This window comes from Stigmatopora argus, chromosome 9 (genome assembly GCF_051989625.1).
Source record: "Stigmatopora argus isolate UIUO_Sarg chromosome 9, RoL_Sarg_1.0, whole genome shotgun sequence".
NCBI classification, from domain to species: Eukaryota; Metazoa; Chordata; class Actinopteri; order Syngnathiformes; family Syngnathidae; genus Stigmatopora; species Stigmatopora argus.
In genome coordinates this window covers 19,529,092-19,543,434 of record NC_135395.1, presented here as the reverse complement: position 1 = coordinate 19,543,434, position 14,343 = coordinate 19,529,092, and the positions used below count along the sequence as shown (strand labels likewise).

Below are 14,343 nucleotides of genomic sequence, written 5' to 3'. Positions count from 1 at the left end.
CCATAGTATAGAATATTATAGAAGATAACAGTCATGAACATTATTAAATACGGTCAACATCAACGTTATATACAGTATCGCCCGCCTTGCTAGATCTGGCTCGCTAGCTTGCGCTCCAAATTCCAGCAAAAGGAAACCTTGGATAGCTGGCTACATAGTCACAACGGAAATAGTGCGTGTGAGTGATCACAATACGATGAGGTGTAAAGTCTGAAGTCTTTCTTTTCTTCTTCTTCTTCTTCTTCTTAATGGTTTTTTTCCCCCCACCGACGTATTTTCTCGCATATTAGCCGCCTCCGCGTATAAGCCGTACCCTTGAAATGGCCTCCAAATGGTTGAATTTGACCATTTCTCTGGTATAAGACAATTGTCTGTGTATTTTTTGTATGTAGGCATCAAAATCCATTTTGTTTAGCGTTTTATCGCTTGATCTTTTCTCTATTTCTAAGTCTAATTTGTACGCACATAAGCCGTCCCCTGGATTGAGTCATCCTTTTCACGAGCGACAAATACGGCGTATATGCGAGAAAATGCGCTAAGTGGAAGACGTGTCAACACCCTAGGCCCACATTTCCTGGCTAGATTTGGCGGGCGTGAGTTGAAGTCGCTTTGAAGCTGCCTTCCATTCCGACTGAAACTTTGAATGAGTGAAGCCATCTTTCACAGATAAATGCCGTTACATTCAATCCGAGATAAGGCGGTTAAGTTAGTGTTCGCGTGGTTGCTGTTCATCCCCGAAAAGTCATCCAAAAAAATATCAAATAAGAGCGATACCACCGGACACTCGTCAAATCAAAGTTTATGAGGTATTTCTGTAGCAGATTGAAAGGTGGAGAAGCCCCGATGACGCACACAAAACCTTCCTTTTCCTCACAACACACACACACACACACACACACACACACACGCACGCATGAAGATCGTATGCAAATGATGAAAAGTGATTGCAGCAGTGAAATTAATTTCCTGATTAAGAGTGAAATGGCGAGGCAACAAACTGTCCAAGGCCTGCATAATACTTATAGTTCCACCCCCCCTTAACACGACCTTTATTAAATAATCTTCTGCATTCATGAAAAAAAAAAAAAAAAAAAAATCAAATAAAAGAAAAAGACACGTAACAGTCGGGATCTGAGAGATCGATAGCAGTCCAAAGGTTTTAGGCAGATAAGCTACAGCTTATTCATGGTAAAACGTTATTCGCATTATTGAGATTTATAGGTATATCTATTTATAGGAATACAAATATATTTATATATGTATTTCTTCAAAGTCTGCAAGCACAAATAAGCTGCATTTATTGAACTTTAGTATAACAGTCAGAGAGGATGACTGATGAAGAGGTGAAATGGGAAGCAACCACACGTGGTCAGACTACCCTGTATTTTTTTCCTTTCTTTTGCTTGTTAGTTTGGAGTTTGAAGTTTTTTGGGGGGGGATATTAGCCTTTGCTTTAAGGCCATTCACTCGGCCGTTGGCCTTTCCCGAAAAGTCGCTCTTGACGCCGCTTCCCGTTCCCCTTCGTCCGAAAATGGACCGTCCCAACGAGCCGCCATTTTCCTCCCCGAATGGAACCAGGATGTGAGATGAGCACTTAAGCAAAGATGTCCTCATTGTGACAAGATCACATTCACAATAAAGCTTTCGTATATATTTGTAAAAAAAACCCACTTTGTTTTTTTTCTTCTCCGCTATATATATTTATATATACCTTTTTCTTCCTGGCTTAACATCTTTTTTTGCTCACCAAGACCGTGTGCTATAAAAAGAAAGCAGCACAACCGTGTGATCAAAGTGGGCGGAACCGGCGCAAAACCCGCATTCTTCTCTCTCTTTCGCCGGGCGCCCCCCTCCCCCCCGAAAAAAAGCCGTCCGCTTTACCCTCGGATCTCCTTCTCGCGTTGATTATTATATTTTTTTGTGTTGTTTCTTTTGAGATTTCAACTGGCCGGCGGTGGCGGTGGCGGCGACGACAACAACGCTCCACGTGGGAGATTAGAGATAGCAAGAGAGACAGAGCAAGAGAGAACCAGCTTGCACACACAGGAGCCGGACACCTGACCTGGGGTGGGGGGTGGGTGCGGGGTTTGGGTCACGCCTCAGAGGACGCCCCACGCCGGAGAGGACGCCGGAGAGGGACGCGGCGCCTCCCCCCCCCGGAAAAGAGAAGCCAAAGCTTTGCCGCTCGCTCTCAAACGCGAACGCGGAGGCGGGCACGGGGCGTAGAAGGGGGGCAAAGAGAGAGGGGGGCCGAAAGGTGTGTGTGAGGTGGGGTGGGGTGGGGTTAGGGTGGATCAGGGGGCCACCCCGGGGCGCCCCTGCTGAGATAAGAGGACAGAGATGGACAGGGCCCAGCGGAAAAGAGAGGCGCCGTCGCCGAGGCCGGCTTGGGAGCTATGGAGGGAGGGTTTACGTGAGAAGCTCTTGTGGTAATTGGGCCTGGGACGGGACAGCCACTGGATCAGGATGTTGCCGTTCTTGTTGTGGTCCGGCGAGCCCTCTGCGGGAGGGAGGAGAGGAGACGGCAGAACAATGGATATTGAGACAAAGACCAAAACAACACCACAAAATGGATATTGGTCCAAAGACCAAAACGGTCTTTGCCTGTTAGCAAAGTCTCCTTTTCAGGACAAACGGTGAAGTGAAAAGGAAAAACAAAGACCGCCCTTGTTCGAACGTTCAATAAATATTCAATCAAAATAACCCATACTGAGAGGAAAATAAGCACCTCATTCTCTCGTGCCATAGCAGAAATTCTTCAGTTTAGTGTGCTTTAAACAAAAATGAAACAATTCAAACAATGATTGTTCTAGCACAGGGGTGGCCGACGCCGGTCCCCGAGAGCCGCTGTCTGCTCTCTTTTCTCTTTTCCATGTCTCCCTCCACCAACACACCTGAATCAAATCATCAGGATCGGTATCACGCTTGTGGACGGCTTGCTGATGACTTGATCTTTTGATTCGGGTGTGCTAGAGGAGGGGGATGTGGAAAACAGACAGGGGCCCTCCAGGACCGGAGTTGGCCACCCAACCCTGCTCTAGCCTTGTCAATGGCAACCAATGAGTTTCTACCAAAAAAAAACACAACTTTTTTTCTTTCCCCAATTCCAATCCTCTATTTAACAAATACTAAAAGTAGCAAGATTTCAAACTTTGATTTTTCTGTAGGCGACCTTCCAAGAAAAAAGTTTGGACACCCCTCAACTAAGCATTCAATCAGAAGAATTTAAAACGTCATCTCTCGTGTACATCTGGCCTAGCGCTCCCAAAATGTTGAAGTCGGCATTTCAAACGAGGCACCGAGACAGCCGCATTTCGTCGTCTGCAAGTGTCGTTACTGGGTCCAACAAAGCAAATTTGCTACTCACTTGGACACGGATCCATCCGACACATTCTGATGGTGTCGGGTTTACTGTCCAGACACAGGCCGATGGTGTTGTCCCGGGTGTGGCACACCGCCTGCCGCTGTTGGGTTCCGTTCCCGCAGGTCACCGAACACTGGACAAACAGAGGCCAATCATATAATATGCTAACTGTCCTCTAGTGAGACACGGTCGTTCCTAAAAGCGGCGTCCTGGCTGGATATATTAAGGAATGATCTTGAATTATTGTCACTATAGAACAATGAGATTTAAAGTGCACACATAAGTAAGCATAAAAATGGTCAAAATGATGTACAATAAAAATAAAATGAGGTGGGAAAGTGGCTATAGTGGTTAGCAAAACATGATCGAGGTAGCTATGGTGTTTTTTTTAATAAAACATTTGCAGGCCAAGACTAAAGTAAATATCTAAGAACATTACATTGCAGTTCTCAATTGGGTCTGGATCTATGAAAAAGCGTGCTGACGGCTTTTAAGGCGGAATACCAATAAAAGCCATCATGAAATATAGTTTTAGGGAAAAAGCCTCCACGAAATATGGTTTTACGCAAGTCCATTCCTTCCAACGAGGCGCGCGTCCGTTACCTGGGACCAGGGTCCGACTCGCCACTGCGTCGGACAAGCGTGTCGGTTGCAGGACCTTCGCGTCTCCGGGCGCTGGTCGTTGCAATATTTATTGTGGATGGATCGAGTGGTGTTGTCGTCTGACGGTTGGACGCAGCTGACCGAGCGGACCTGCATCCCGGTTTTTCCGCAAGCTTTGCTGCAGTTCTGCCACTCCCCGGTCACCCAACTGAGGGCGACAAACACCACTGTCAAAGTCCAGACCAGTTCAAGCGGCTCAAGTACGGCACCGGGAATAACAGACAAACTGCTGCGTTTTCTGGACTAGAATGGAAAATAACGCCTGGTTTCCATTTTAAGACTGGCACATTTTCTGCTGTCCAGTGAATTATAGTGCGGAAAATGGTGGATTTCAAAATGTTGCTCATCGGTGGCAATCTATGTTTTATCATACGTAACAGGGTGGGCCCAGCCGGCGGCTGAGTGGTTAGCGTCGCGGTCTCACGTTTCTCTGGGGTCCTGCTTTCAATCCCAGCTCGGTCATCCCGTGCCAACTGTCACAAATTCATCCATGTTCTGAACCACCTAAGCTAACAAGGATCACGGGGGGCGCTGGAGCCTATTCCAACCAACGATGGGCACCCTGAATCGGTGGACGGCCAATTGCAGGGCACAAGGAGACAAACAACCCATCACAGCTAGTGACAATTTAGAGCAATCAATTAGCTCAGCGTGCATGTTTTTGAAATGTGGGAGGAAAGCAGAGTACCCGGAGAAAAGCCACGCAACAAGCCCGGGGAGAAGACGCAAACTCCACACGGTGAAGTGAGGAGCCACCCGGGATGGAACCCTCGATGGAGCCCACAGAACCACTCGGCCGCCGTATTTGAATGAGGACGATCATTTGAACAAGTACGGTGATCACATGAAATAAAATTCAATAGTGCGTACACGGGTGGAGGGCAGGGCTTCAGGTTGCAGTCTCGAGCGTCTCCTCCAGGTTTCATGTTGGATTTGTTACAAAAGCTCTTGTGCACCATCTTGCTGTCAACTTTTCTTCTGCACCCGTATCGCAAGTATTGTTTGCCTACATGAACCCCCCCCACACCCCCAAAAAATCAATGAATACAATAAATACCGTCAAGCTTGATATGCAGTAGCCTCTTAGCATTGGGACTTTGTACCTCCACCGCACGGCTTGGAGCAGTAGGACCATCTCTTGGGCGCCCACTCGTAGGCGCTGTCCTCCACCAGAATGTTGCTTTGGATGGCAGGATCGCTGTCCATGTTCATCATGTACTTGTAGGACAAGTGGACATCCTCGTCGCCGTGCAATTTGACCTACGGAGAAAGGGACGGTCACCACGACGACAACGACGCCCCCCCCCCCGAGCTCTCGTTTGGGTCAACGCGAAGGCGCACCATGATCAGAATCCCGTGTCTGAGAGGCCCCGTGGTCTGAAGGGTCTCCTTGTTTTTGTCATTTTGGTATTCCCACTCCACTCCCTTTTCGATGACCGATCTGGATTCTGGGCATTCCTTGTCGCCATTTATAAAAAACAGTCCTGAAGCCATATTTTTCACAGCTGGAAACACAACACAAAACAAATGAAGGTGAGAATGGAAAGGCGCGCCAAAGAGAGAGAAAAAAAAGAAGGAGAGTCCGTACCAAAAGTGTGCAATGTAGATTTCAGCTCTTGGATCAGCAGGTGACGTGCCCCTCGGGGAATTTCCAGAACTTTGAGGAAACCTGAAATGGGTGAAAAAACAAACAAACAAACAAACAAAAAAACGTTCAGGCATAATATTATTTTGAAATAGCAGGGACAGTTCTTTGACTGCAACAGTACAGTGGTACCTCGACATAAGATCGTAATCCGCTCCGAAACTGAGATCGTATGTCGAGCTTTTCGTAACTCCAGTGAACGTTTCCCATTGAAATCGTCAAAATCCAATCAATTTAATTCCAAATCAATCAATCCATTGAAAAAAACGGTTGATTCTTCTAAAAATCTTTCCAAATGTCAAAACTTTTAGAATTTGGCAACTCCAAGAGGAAACCTGAAAAAAAGACGGACTGGGATTCAGTGTCGTCCCATTTCCTCGAGGGGGAGACATTTATCTAAAAAAGATGACATCGAGAATAGGGGTGGCCAACTCTGGTCCTGGAGGGCCCCCCCCCCCGTCATCCAGTCTGTTTTCCATGTCTCCCTCTACCAACAAACCTGAATCAAATCATGGGGATCGGTATCAAGCTTGTGGACGGCTTGCTGATGACTTGATCATTTGATTCGGGTGTGCTAGAGGAGGGGTATATGGAAAATAGACTGGATGACAGGGGCCCTCCAGGACCGACCGGAGTTAGCCACCCCTAGCCTGGCCTGATCTAGAGGAAGCAATGGAGTCTTGGACATGGAGACCCGACCCTGTGTACCTTGCTTCTTGACCGTTCGGGTGATGGTGTCCTTGAAGGTTTTGCAGCTGGAGCTGTCACCCCCGCAAACGCCGCACTTGTCATCCTGCTTGGAGGAGCCCACCACGCCGTCACAGCCCACTTTCTGCTCAGGAGGACGGACACACAGCGGATGTTTTGACGTCTCTGGGCGCCAAGTCCATCCCATCTCCCGCTGAGGCCCCGCCCCGCACCTCGCACTCCCCGCGCACGCACACGCTGTGCGGGTCTTTGTAGGAGCATCGCGTGCCGTCCTGGACCATCCGCTGCATGTAGACCACGTCCAGCGTCTCCTTGGATTGGCAGTGGAGGTGGCAGCGTTTATTTGCTGTGGGGGTGAAAAACAGGGAGCTCTCGTTCATTCGCTTTCCAGAAAAATAAAGGAAAAACAAAGCGTAAGCGTGGTCTGTCCTTGAAAGTTTGGAGGTATAGTATATAAGGATTTTGTATAGGCGCGAAAACGTAGCATGGTAGTCATAGGGGTGATCCTACTTGGCAGGTTTTCGATGATCACAGCCATGTCTGGTCTGCAATATCTGCGATATTTAAAGGGATTACTGTACCACATGCTTATTTTTTTTAGAGCGTACAGTAATCCCTCAAATATCGCGGATATTGTAGACCAGACATGGCCACGATCATTGAAAAACCGCCACGTAGGATCACTCCTAGTATTACTACCATGTTAGAGATGTAATAAATAGATGCACTGACTGGTCCGCCAAAGAAACCAACCGTCAATGTAGCTGATCAATTTGGATTAAAAGTGATGTCAATTTCTTTTGGTTAACTATAATTTAACAACTTGATTTGAAGCACTATATACTTTTGACAAGTGGCCAAGGAGTGGAAGATTTTCCACACAAAGTGCATTTTTGGCTCCAGAAAATTTCACATTCTTTCTGTCGGCCTTTTGGAAAAGCCAGTCAAACGTTTCCAAATAAAATCAGAGTTCACGACCGAAGATCGTTGCCTGCCACACGCTATCTGCTTCCCGAGAGATGACGCGCCACCAATGGAATTTAGTCGAGATGCACCAAAAGTCATTGGAGACTGCAAAGAGCCTTGCTAGAAAAAAAGATGCTATACCGACCGATGGAATGAAGAGAGAACAACTATGGAAAGTGCTTCGATATTAAAATGATGAAATGTAGAGTTGCCCTTTTGGTGGATGATAAAAAAAAAAGCGCTCTAAGAAAGGCGGGGGGACATGCCAGTCTGAAAAAAAAGTGCTTTATGTATATGATGCTTACATTTGTATACATACATACATATATATATACATATATATATATATATATATACATATACATATACATATACATATACATATATATATATATATATATATATATATATATATATATATATATACATACATACATACATACATATACACACACACATACATAACATATATACATATACATACGTACGTACGCGCGTGCGTGCGCACACACACACACACACACACATATATATATATAGTGTGTGTATTCTAAATTTCCCCTAAGGTATAAGTGTGAGCTGAATGGTTATTTGTCTCCTTATGCCCTTTGATTGGCTAGCCACCAATCAGTCAGCTGGGATAGGTTCCAGCACCCCCCTGAAATCCCAGTGAGGATAAAGCGGTTCAGTAAATGAATGAATGATACTAATGTAAGAAGACGTCCATTTGGATTTTAGTGTGTGTTTGCTAAAACATAACATAAAAAAGATATATATATTCTTGTGTTTGTACATTGTGTGTGTGTGCGTGTGTGTGTCATATGAGATGCATTTTGGCCTTCTGCTGCAAATGTTGGTAGCTGTATGCAAACAGGAACAGGTGCAGGAAGAAGAGGTCATGCAAGGTCGAATGACATCAGGGAATGCGGTGGCGAGAGAGAGAGAGAGAGAGAGAGAGAGAGAGAGAGAGAGAGAGAGAAAGCGAATGAGAGAGAGAGGCAACTTTTTTTCTTTTTCCTCTAAAAGAGCTTTCCGAAGACACGTCGTGTTTTTATGAGAGGGTGGAGTCATACCTCAGAGCTTTACTCAATCCCGGCCAGATGTGGACGACCATATTGGAACATAACATTTATATAACCGGCTAACGACCACGTTCAAAAATGATGTGTTAAGTCGACTTTTTTTTGGGGGGGGGGTGTTCAGTTTAAGAGCGCAACATCAACAACGACTTGATCTTGGCGGGATTGTTCCGTTACCGTCTGGGTGTTCGTAGGGCAGCCAGTGCTTGTTACTGGGCTGCTCGAAGCGAGGGTCCCAAGCGTGGCATTGCTCCTCTCGCGTGTCGCTGTAGATATCCTGGCATTCGGCGCTGTTGCACATCTGGAACTGGTAGGTGGCACCCACGCAGGAGCGCCCACCGTTGGCCGGTCTGGAGGAATGGGGTCACGTGACCCCCAAAATGTTACAATGGGTGGCGATGGCTCCATTGGAACCAACTATTGTGGAATGACAGCTAGCAAATCAAGTAGGCGTAGGCGCGTAGGCCCGTGCACGCTGACCGACCACAGTCAGGGAACCTTCTAGTACCTGGGATTGTCGCAGTCCCGTGTGCGAAAGTGAACGCCGCCGCCACACGTGCGCGAGCACTGTCCAAATTCACTCCACGAACCCCAGTTTCCATCTTGCTTGATGATGTCAGGTGTCAGCCAGATGCAGTGACCTTTAAAGCAATGCTGCGCAGACCACCGCAAAGCACTTCAGCCACGCCTCCTCTCTCCCGCGGAAAGGCGTCCTCTCATTACCTTCCCGTCTCCGCACATGGTGCCGTCGATGGGCGGTCCTTTCTTGGTCTTGCAGAAAAAGGGGTTCTCGGGGTGGCTGCACCACAGCTGCTTGCAAGGGTCGAACGTGCGATACTGCGGAGCGGAAAGAGAGGGTGTCCGCTTAAACGGGGGGAGCCGGCCGGGATGGAGCGTTGGAATTGAATTATTAGCCGTGGGAAGGGGGCCAAACGCGGAGCATAGGAAAGCAAAAGAGAAACATGAAGAATAAACCACCAACGTGACCAGCACCAGCACCAGCACAACCACAGTAGCCCTGCACTCTCACTACACTGCACATGACGGCTCACTGAAAAAACACACAGCCAATCATGCAAACTACCGTATTTTCTTGCGTATTAGCCGATGCCACCGCGTACAAGCCGTGCCCTTGAAATGGCTTGAAAATGAATTGGACCATTTCTCTGCTATAAGACGCCCCCTGACTTACCCTTTTCACCTCCACATTCATAGTTTGAATAGGGAGGACAAATGTGTTACTTTGAAGGGGAAATGGTCACACGTGGTATTTCTGAGCGACTGTATGAATCCAAAGGATTGTCTGTCACGTGAGCAGTACAACCAGTAGTGGTCTCGTTTGTCCTCCCTAGGTAAGATTTCTCTATTTTGAAAATAAATGACTGCATCGGCCGCCTTGTCTTGCATTACGGCGTTTCGTCTTTGTCACCTTGCACTTGGGTGCATGGCAAGTCTAATTTGTGCACATATAAGCCGTACCTTGGATTCGGTCATGTTTTTTTTAGCGACAAATACGGCGTACATGCGAGAAAATACGGTAAGTCAAAGGATGTACGAGACGGGCCTCTCTCGATTGCCAACTCCCCGAAAAAGGCAAAAAAACAAAAACAAAAAGCCCTTCTACCTCCCCTCCCTCCCTCCCTCCCAAAACCACAATACCTACCGTGACCCAGTGGGACCCAGCCGGCAGTTGACAGGGACAATAAATAGCCGGACTGTGGTAGGTAATCATCTGTAATGTCAGGCTAGAGAATCCTAAAAGCTCAAGTAGAACGTAGACAAACATCTTGTGTTCTAGCCCAATAGGCAATCCTGGTCTCCTTTACGAGGAAAGACATCTTTCAGACCTTTTCAACTCATTTATAGAGTCTTCCAAGAGAAAGAGGTCTTTCCCACTTTGGCTCTTACCATTATTCTCAGAAACCATTTGAATTCAGGCTTTTAGAAGTACCGTATTTTACGGACTAAAAGTCCCACTTTTAGTATAGTTTGGCTGGGCCTATAACTTGTTTTTTTTTTCACTGTGACTGCCAAAAGATTACCATGTTGATTGTTATGGTTAAATGGTGACATTTACAGGTGCCTATTTGGTCTCTGTTTCTCAATTTTGCTATTACTTTAACGTTTCCTGCTAAATTAAAAAACTACCCCACCCAAAAATGTGACTTAAATATGCAAATATTGTCCCTTTCATTGTGCATTATTTGTCGAGTTCCGGAAAAATCCGCTCTGTATTCGATGACCGTGTTCGAATCCTACAGACCAAAGTCCCCGCAATGACAATGGGCTAAAAAAAACAACAACAACAAAAACAAAACAAAAACAAGGGAGCAACATTTCCAAGTTTTAAAGACAAACAAAAAAAAAATCCATAAATACACAAAGGGCCAAAGGTCCTTGGCAAATTGGGGTTACCTTACCTGCGTTCCCGAAAGGCCTGCCTTTTGTAGCTGAGGGGAATGAGTTTGAAAAAAGAAGAGGGTAATCTAGCAAAGTGTGCAAAAAGCCCCGCAATAAACCTGTGGTCAATCACCGCGATATAGCCAAGGGGGGGGGGGGGGGGGGGAACACCGTATACGCTCAGCGTCCAGCCGTCACGAAAGAAACACGGCAAACGGACGGGCTAAAAAAAAAAGGCGGTGGGAGAAATGCACGGACACGTTGGGAGGACGGCGCCGGTCCCTTACCGCAGTACACATGGTGTAGCCCACGCCAAAATCAAAGAGGCACTGTTCATTCATGGAGTAATGCAAACCGGGAAGCGAGGGTAGCGACGGCCAGTTGTGGTCAAACGGGTCGTCGCGGAGACAGTCGTAAGAACTGGAAAAAAAAAAGAACAGATTGACCTTTCTTCTTTGCAATTCTTCAGATGTCCACTGATATTCAGTCCATTTTCCCAACAGTATATCGTCGTAAAATAGCATGTAAGCTAGCTAGCATGTGTGTGCGTGTGTGTGTGTGTGTGGCTCACTGGAGATAGCGTCCCAGCTCTTGCATGCTACACCTGGACCACTGAAAACGATGGAAGGCAGCTTGGACCAGCGGGGCCATGATGCTCCCCATGTGTACTTCATCTCCGCAACGGTTTCCCTGACCGTCGTGCTCCATGCCTAGCCTAAAGGACCAACGTTGGAGTCACGCAGCAACACGGATTGGAGGAGGGAAACATTAGCAAACATTAGTATCGGCCATCCATCGGCATAGCGGACCGAGCGTCGTGCCTCTGGATTACAAATGGCACTTTTTAACGTTAGGTCCAGGCACTTACACGTGTCCGGTCTCGTGCGCTACCACGAAGGCAGAAGAAAAACCGTCCTCGTGGTTCAGAGTGCAGCTTCTCACCGGATGGCACATGCCAGTCACTGGAGCGTAACCTACGTACGTACACAACGGGAACACAAGTCAACAAACACTTGAGTGGTCAAAAGACGCCATCAAGTCAATCTTTCTGACAAACTAACAATCCCCCCCAAAAACAAAAAAAATGCACACTCGTCTTTTGGAAACGTTTACTTTCTAAAACACTAAAACGAAATGTATTGCTACTACAAAAATGAGATTTTGTGCTCGTATTATTTTGAAATTCCCACATTTATGTGTTTCAATGTAACCCCTAACCCACCATTTTTCATCTCCCCGTGTGTCCTTTGCTTCTTCCAATTGTGGAGCTCTTTCTGTCTATTGATTTTCTACTGCAGAAGGCCGAGCCCAAGGGCAGCCCAAGGGCTTGCGTGTAGCCGGGGCACTGCCTCCCTCGGGGCCCCCCGGCCGGCCCCGGGCAACCAAAGCACCCCCCCCCCCCCTCCCCGGTTAGCTTGCACTCCGATGCAGGGAAAAGCACCGAGGGCCAAAGCCACGCGGAAGGAAAAGGAAGACGAGCGCTCGATTGGGAAGACGTCGGGTCGCTCCGGAAAACTCGGGCGTCATTACCCTGCATTCCGGTGGGGCCAAATTCCTGCCGCGTGAGGAAGATGGCGTGGTCGTGATACTCGGCGTCCCCCGTGTCTTGCTTTTGCTGCAGAAAGGCCCAACGACACACGTTCTCCAGACTCTGGGAAGGGTTCCCCAGCTCGATGAGAGTCATGGACTGCAAGAGACGGACGGGAATGGAAATGATGTCTTTTGTCTTTGCCACCTTGCCGTTTCGTGCATGTCAAATCTAATTTGTGCGCATATAGGCCGTACCCTCCATTCAGTCATCATTTTTTAGCCACAAATATACGGCATATATGCCAGAATATACGGTAATTGTAGTGGGGGCTGAATCACAATGCACTTTTTAACTCATGCCCCAATACATACACATTCATTTTCCAGTGCGGCTTATACATGTATAAGCCACACTGGAGTAGAAGTCAAATGAAAGACAATTATAATAATCAGAAGCCAAAAACAACAACCCTGTTCAGCGAGAAAAAAAAAAAAAAAGAATTCTATCTGCTAGCCAAGCCAAACAATAAAAAAGTGTGACTTATAGTCCAGAAAATATGGTCATTGAGTCAAATGAGAGCAAACACGCACGGGCGGGATTCTCAAATGTTATTCTACTGCGCGTATGTCGGGGTGTGTCCGCGTTCAGGGTCACGCAGCCAATCTGCAGGCTGCCTAGGTGCGGCTCCGTTGCCACGGTCATCGCGGATAACGGACAGCTCCGGCGGTGGCGGCGCGCCAGCTTGGGCAAAAAGAAAGAGGGCCAGAGAAGGATACGTGCGTTCCGCCATTTTAAGGCCTCCTTCTAGCACGCCGGTCTCAGGAAAAGACGGAAAAGGACGGCGGACGCCGGCTCATCTCTCTCCCATCTCTTTGTTCATGAATGAGAGAAGACGGACGCTGACGGATTGTTTATCCTGGCCCGGACTTCCCATGATTCTGCGCGGCGGGCGGCAGTCCGCTGGGAAGCGGACTGCCGCTTGCATAAGCGCCCGCTTCCCAGCGCTTTGGTGTTGAACTGCGAAGGCGTGCCACTTGAAAAGAGTCCCCCGAGACGGCCCGTGCTTTTAGTTCTGCTTTTTGCTCAGTCCGCTGGAATAACAGGCTCCGGGGCAACGTAGCGTGCGTCTGGCCGCCGCCCGCCGCCGGCGAACCACCGGGCTGCCGATATTCAAAGCCACTGCGGCAATATCCTGGGATCCGTCGAAAAAGACAAGCCGAAAGGGCCTCCTGGTTTCCGGTAACTGACTGCGGAACTCTTGGCCTCTGCGGTCTCTCGCCAGGCTTTTCAACATCTCTTCGCGTCTATCCAGTCATTACGGGGGGACGGGGGGACTCTTCCCCCATTTTCAATTCCAACCGCCATGACCGACCGATAACCAGTGCATGCACGCTCCAAACCAATCAGATGCTCCTCCTCCACTGCAAGATTTTGTACCCCAAAAAAATCCAACACATTAACAAGGGCTGGCTCTAGAGGTGACTGTGTAGTTCCCATGAAAAAGAGTTTAGCCAAATCTCTGGAACTCCATACCAATTAGCATACGTCAACTCCCGTCTCTGAACCTCTTGGCCAATCATCTTAAAGCCTGGCTGTTAGACCGACAAAATTGCCATTACAACGCTGTGTAAAACTATGCTACGTACATGTGTGTGTGTGTCATTGTTTACCTTCAAGCTGCACAAAGGATGCAAATGAGCCCTCGGCTACAATCTGACTTATTTACGTACATATGTTCATGAACATGTATCCAAGTCAATGGTCTGTTTTTGGAGACCGACAGGTGTCCTAAAAACAATTTGACAATGACAGATCTTACCTTTCCGTAACCCAACATGATGATCCGCACCAGCACCACGTTGATTCTGGCTCCCAGAGATTGGTCATGGTAGATTTCATTCACCTGGAGACACAAACAGGAAGAACACATTTCCTGTAAGTGAACAAGTTACTTCAAGATGGTGAGTAAGTGACTACATTATTATTC

General features: G+C 47.5%; 1 protein-coding gene across 2 annotated transcripts in view; it reads right to left on the bottom strand.

Moving 5' to 3' along the window:
* The window catches only part of LOC144082070 (A disintegrin and metalloproteinase with thrombospondin motifs 2-like), a 63,422-nt gene that overhangs the window by 3,802 nt on the left and 45,277 nt on the right, over positions 1-14,343 (bottom strand). Inside the window, exons 5-22 of one of the 2 annotated variants that reach the window (XM_077608900.1) lie at positions 14,176-14,259; positions 12,356-12,512; positions 11,694-11,799; positions 11,397-11,540; positions 11,113-11,245; positions 10,846-10,875; positions 9,149-9,262; positions 8,934-9,079; positions 8,603-8,775; positions 6,593-6,726; positions 6,381-6,504; positions 5,616-5,696; positions 5,369-5,532; positions 5,131-5,287; positions 4,898-5,033; positions 3,968-4,175; positions 3,368-3,497; positions 2,414-2,500 (exon numbers count right to left, since the gene is read on the bottom strand). In XM_077608900.1, the coding sequence (XP_077465026.1) occupies positions 2,414-2,500; positions 3,368-3,497; positions 3,968-4,175; positions 4,898-5,033; positions 5,131-5,287; positions 5,369-5,532; positions 5,616-5,696; positions 6,381-6,504; positions 6,593-6,726; positions 8,603-8,775; positions 8,934-9,079; positions 9,149-9,262; positions 10,846-10,875; positions 11,113-11,245; positions 11,397-11,540; positions 11,694-11,799; positions 12,356-12,512; positions 14,176-14,259 (2,308 nt within the window). The remainder of the gene's footprint in view (positions 1-2,413; positions 2,501-3,367; positions 3,498-3,967; positions 4,176-4,897; positions 5,034-5,130; positions 5,288-5,368; positions 5,533-5,615; positions 5,697-6,380; positions 6,505-6,592; positions 6,727-8,602; positions 8,776-8,933; positions 9,080-9,148; positions 9,263-10,845; positions 10,876-11,112; positions 11,246-11,396; positions 11,541-11,693; positions 11,800-12,355; positions 12,513-14,175; positions 14,260-14,343) is intronic. The other variant, XM_077608901.1, reaches the window with a different exon arrangement.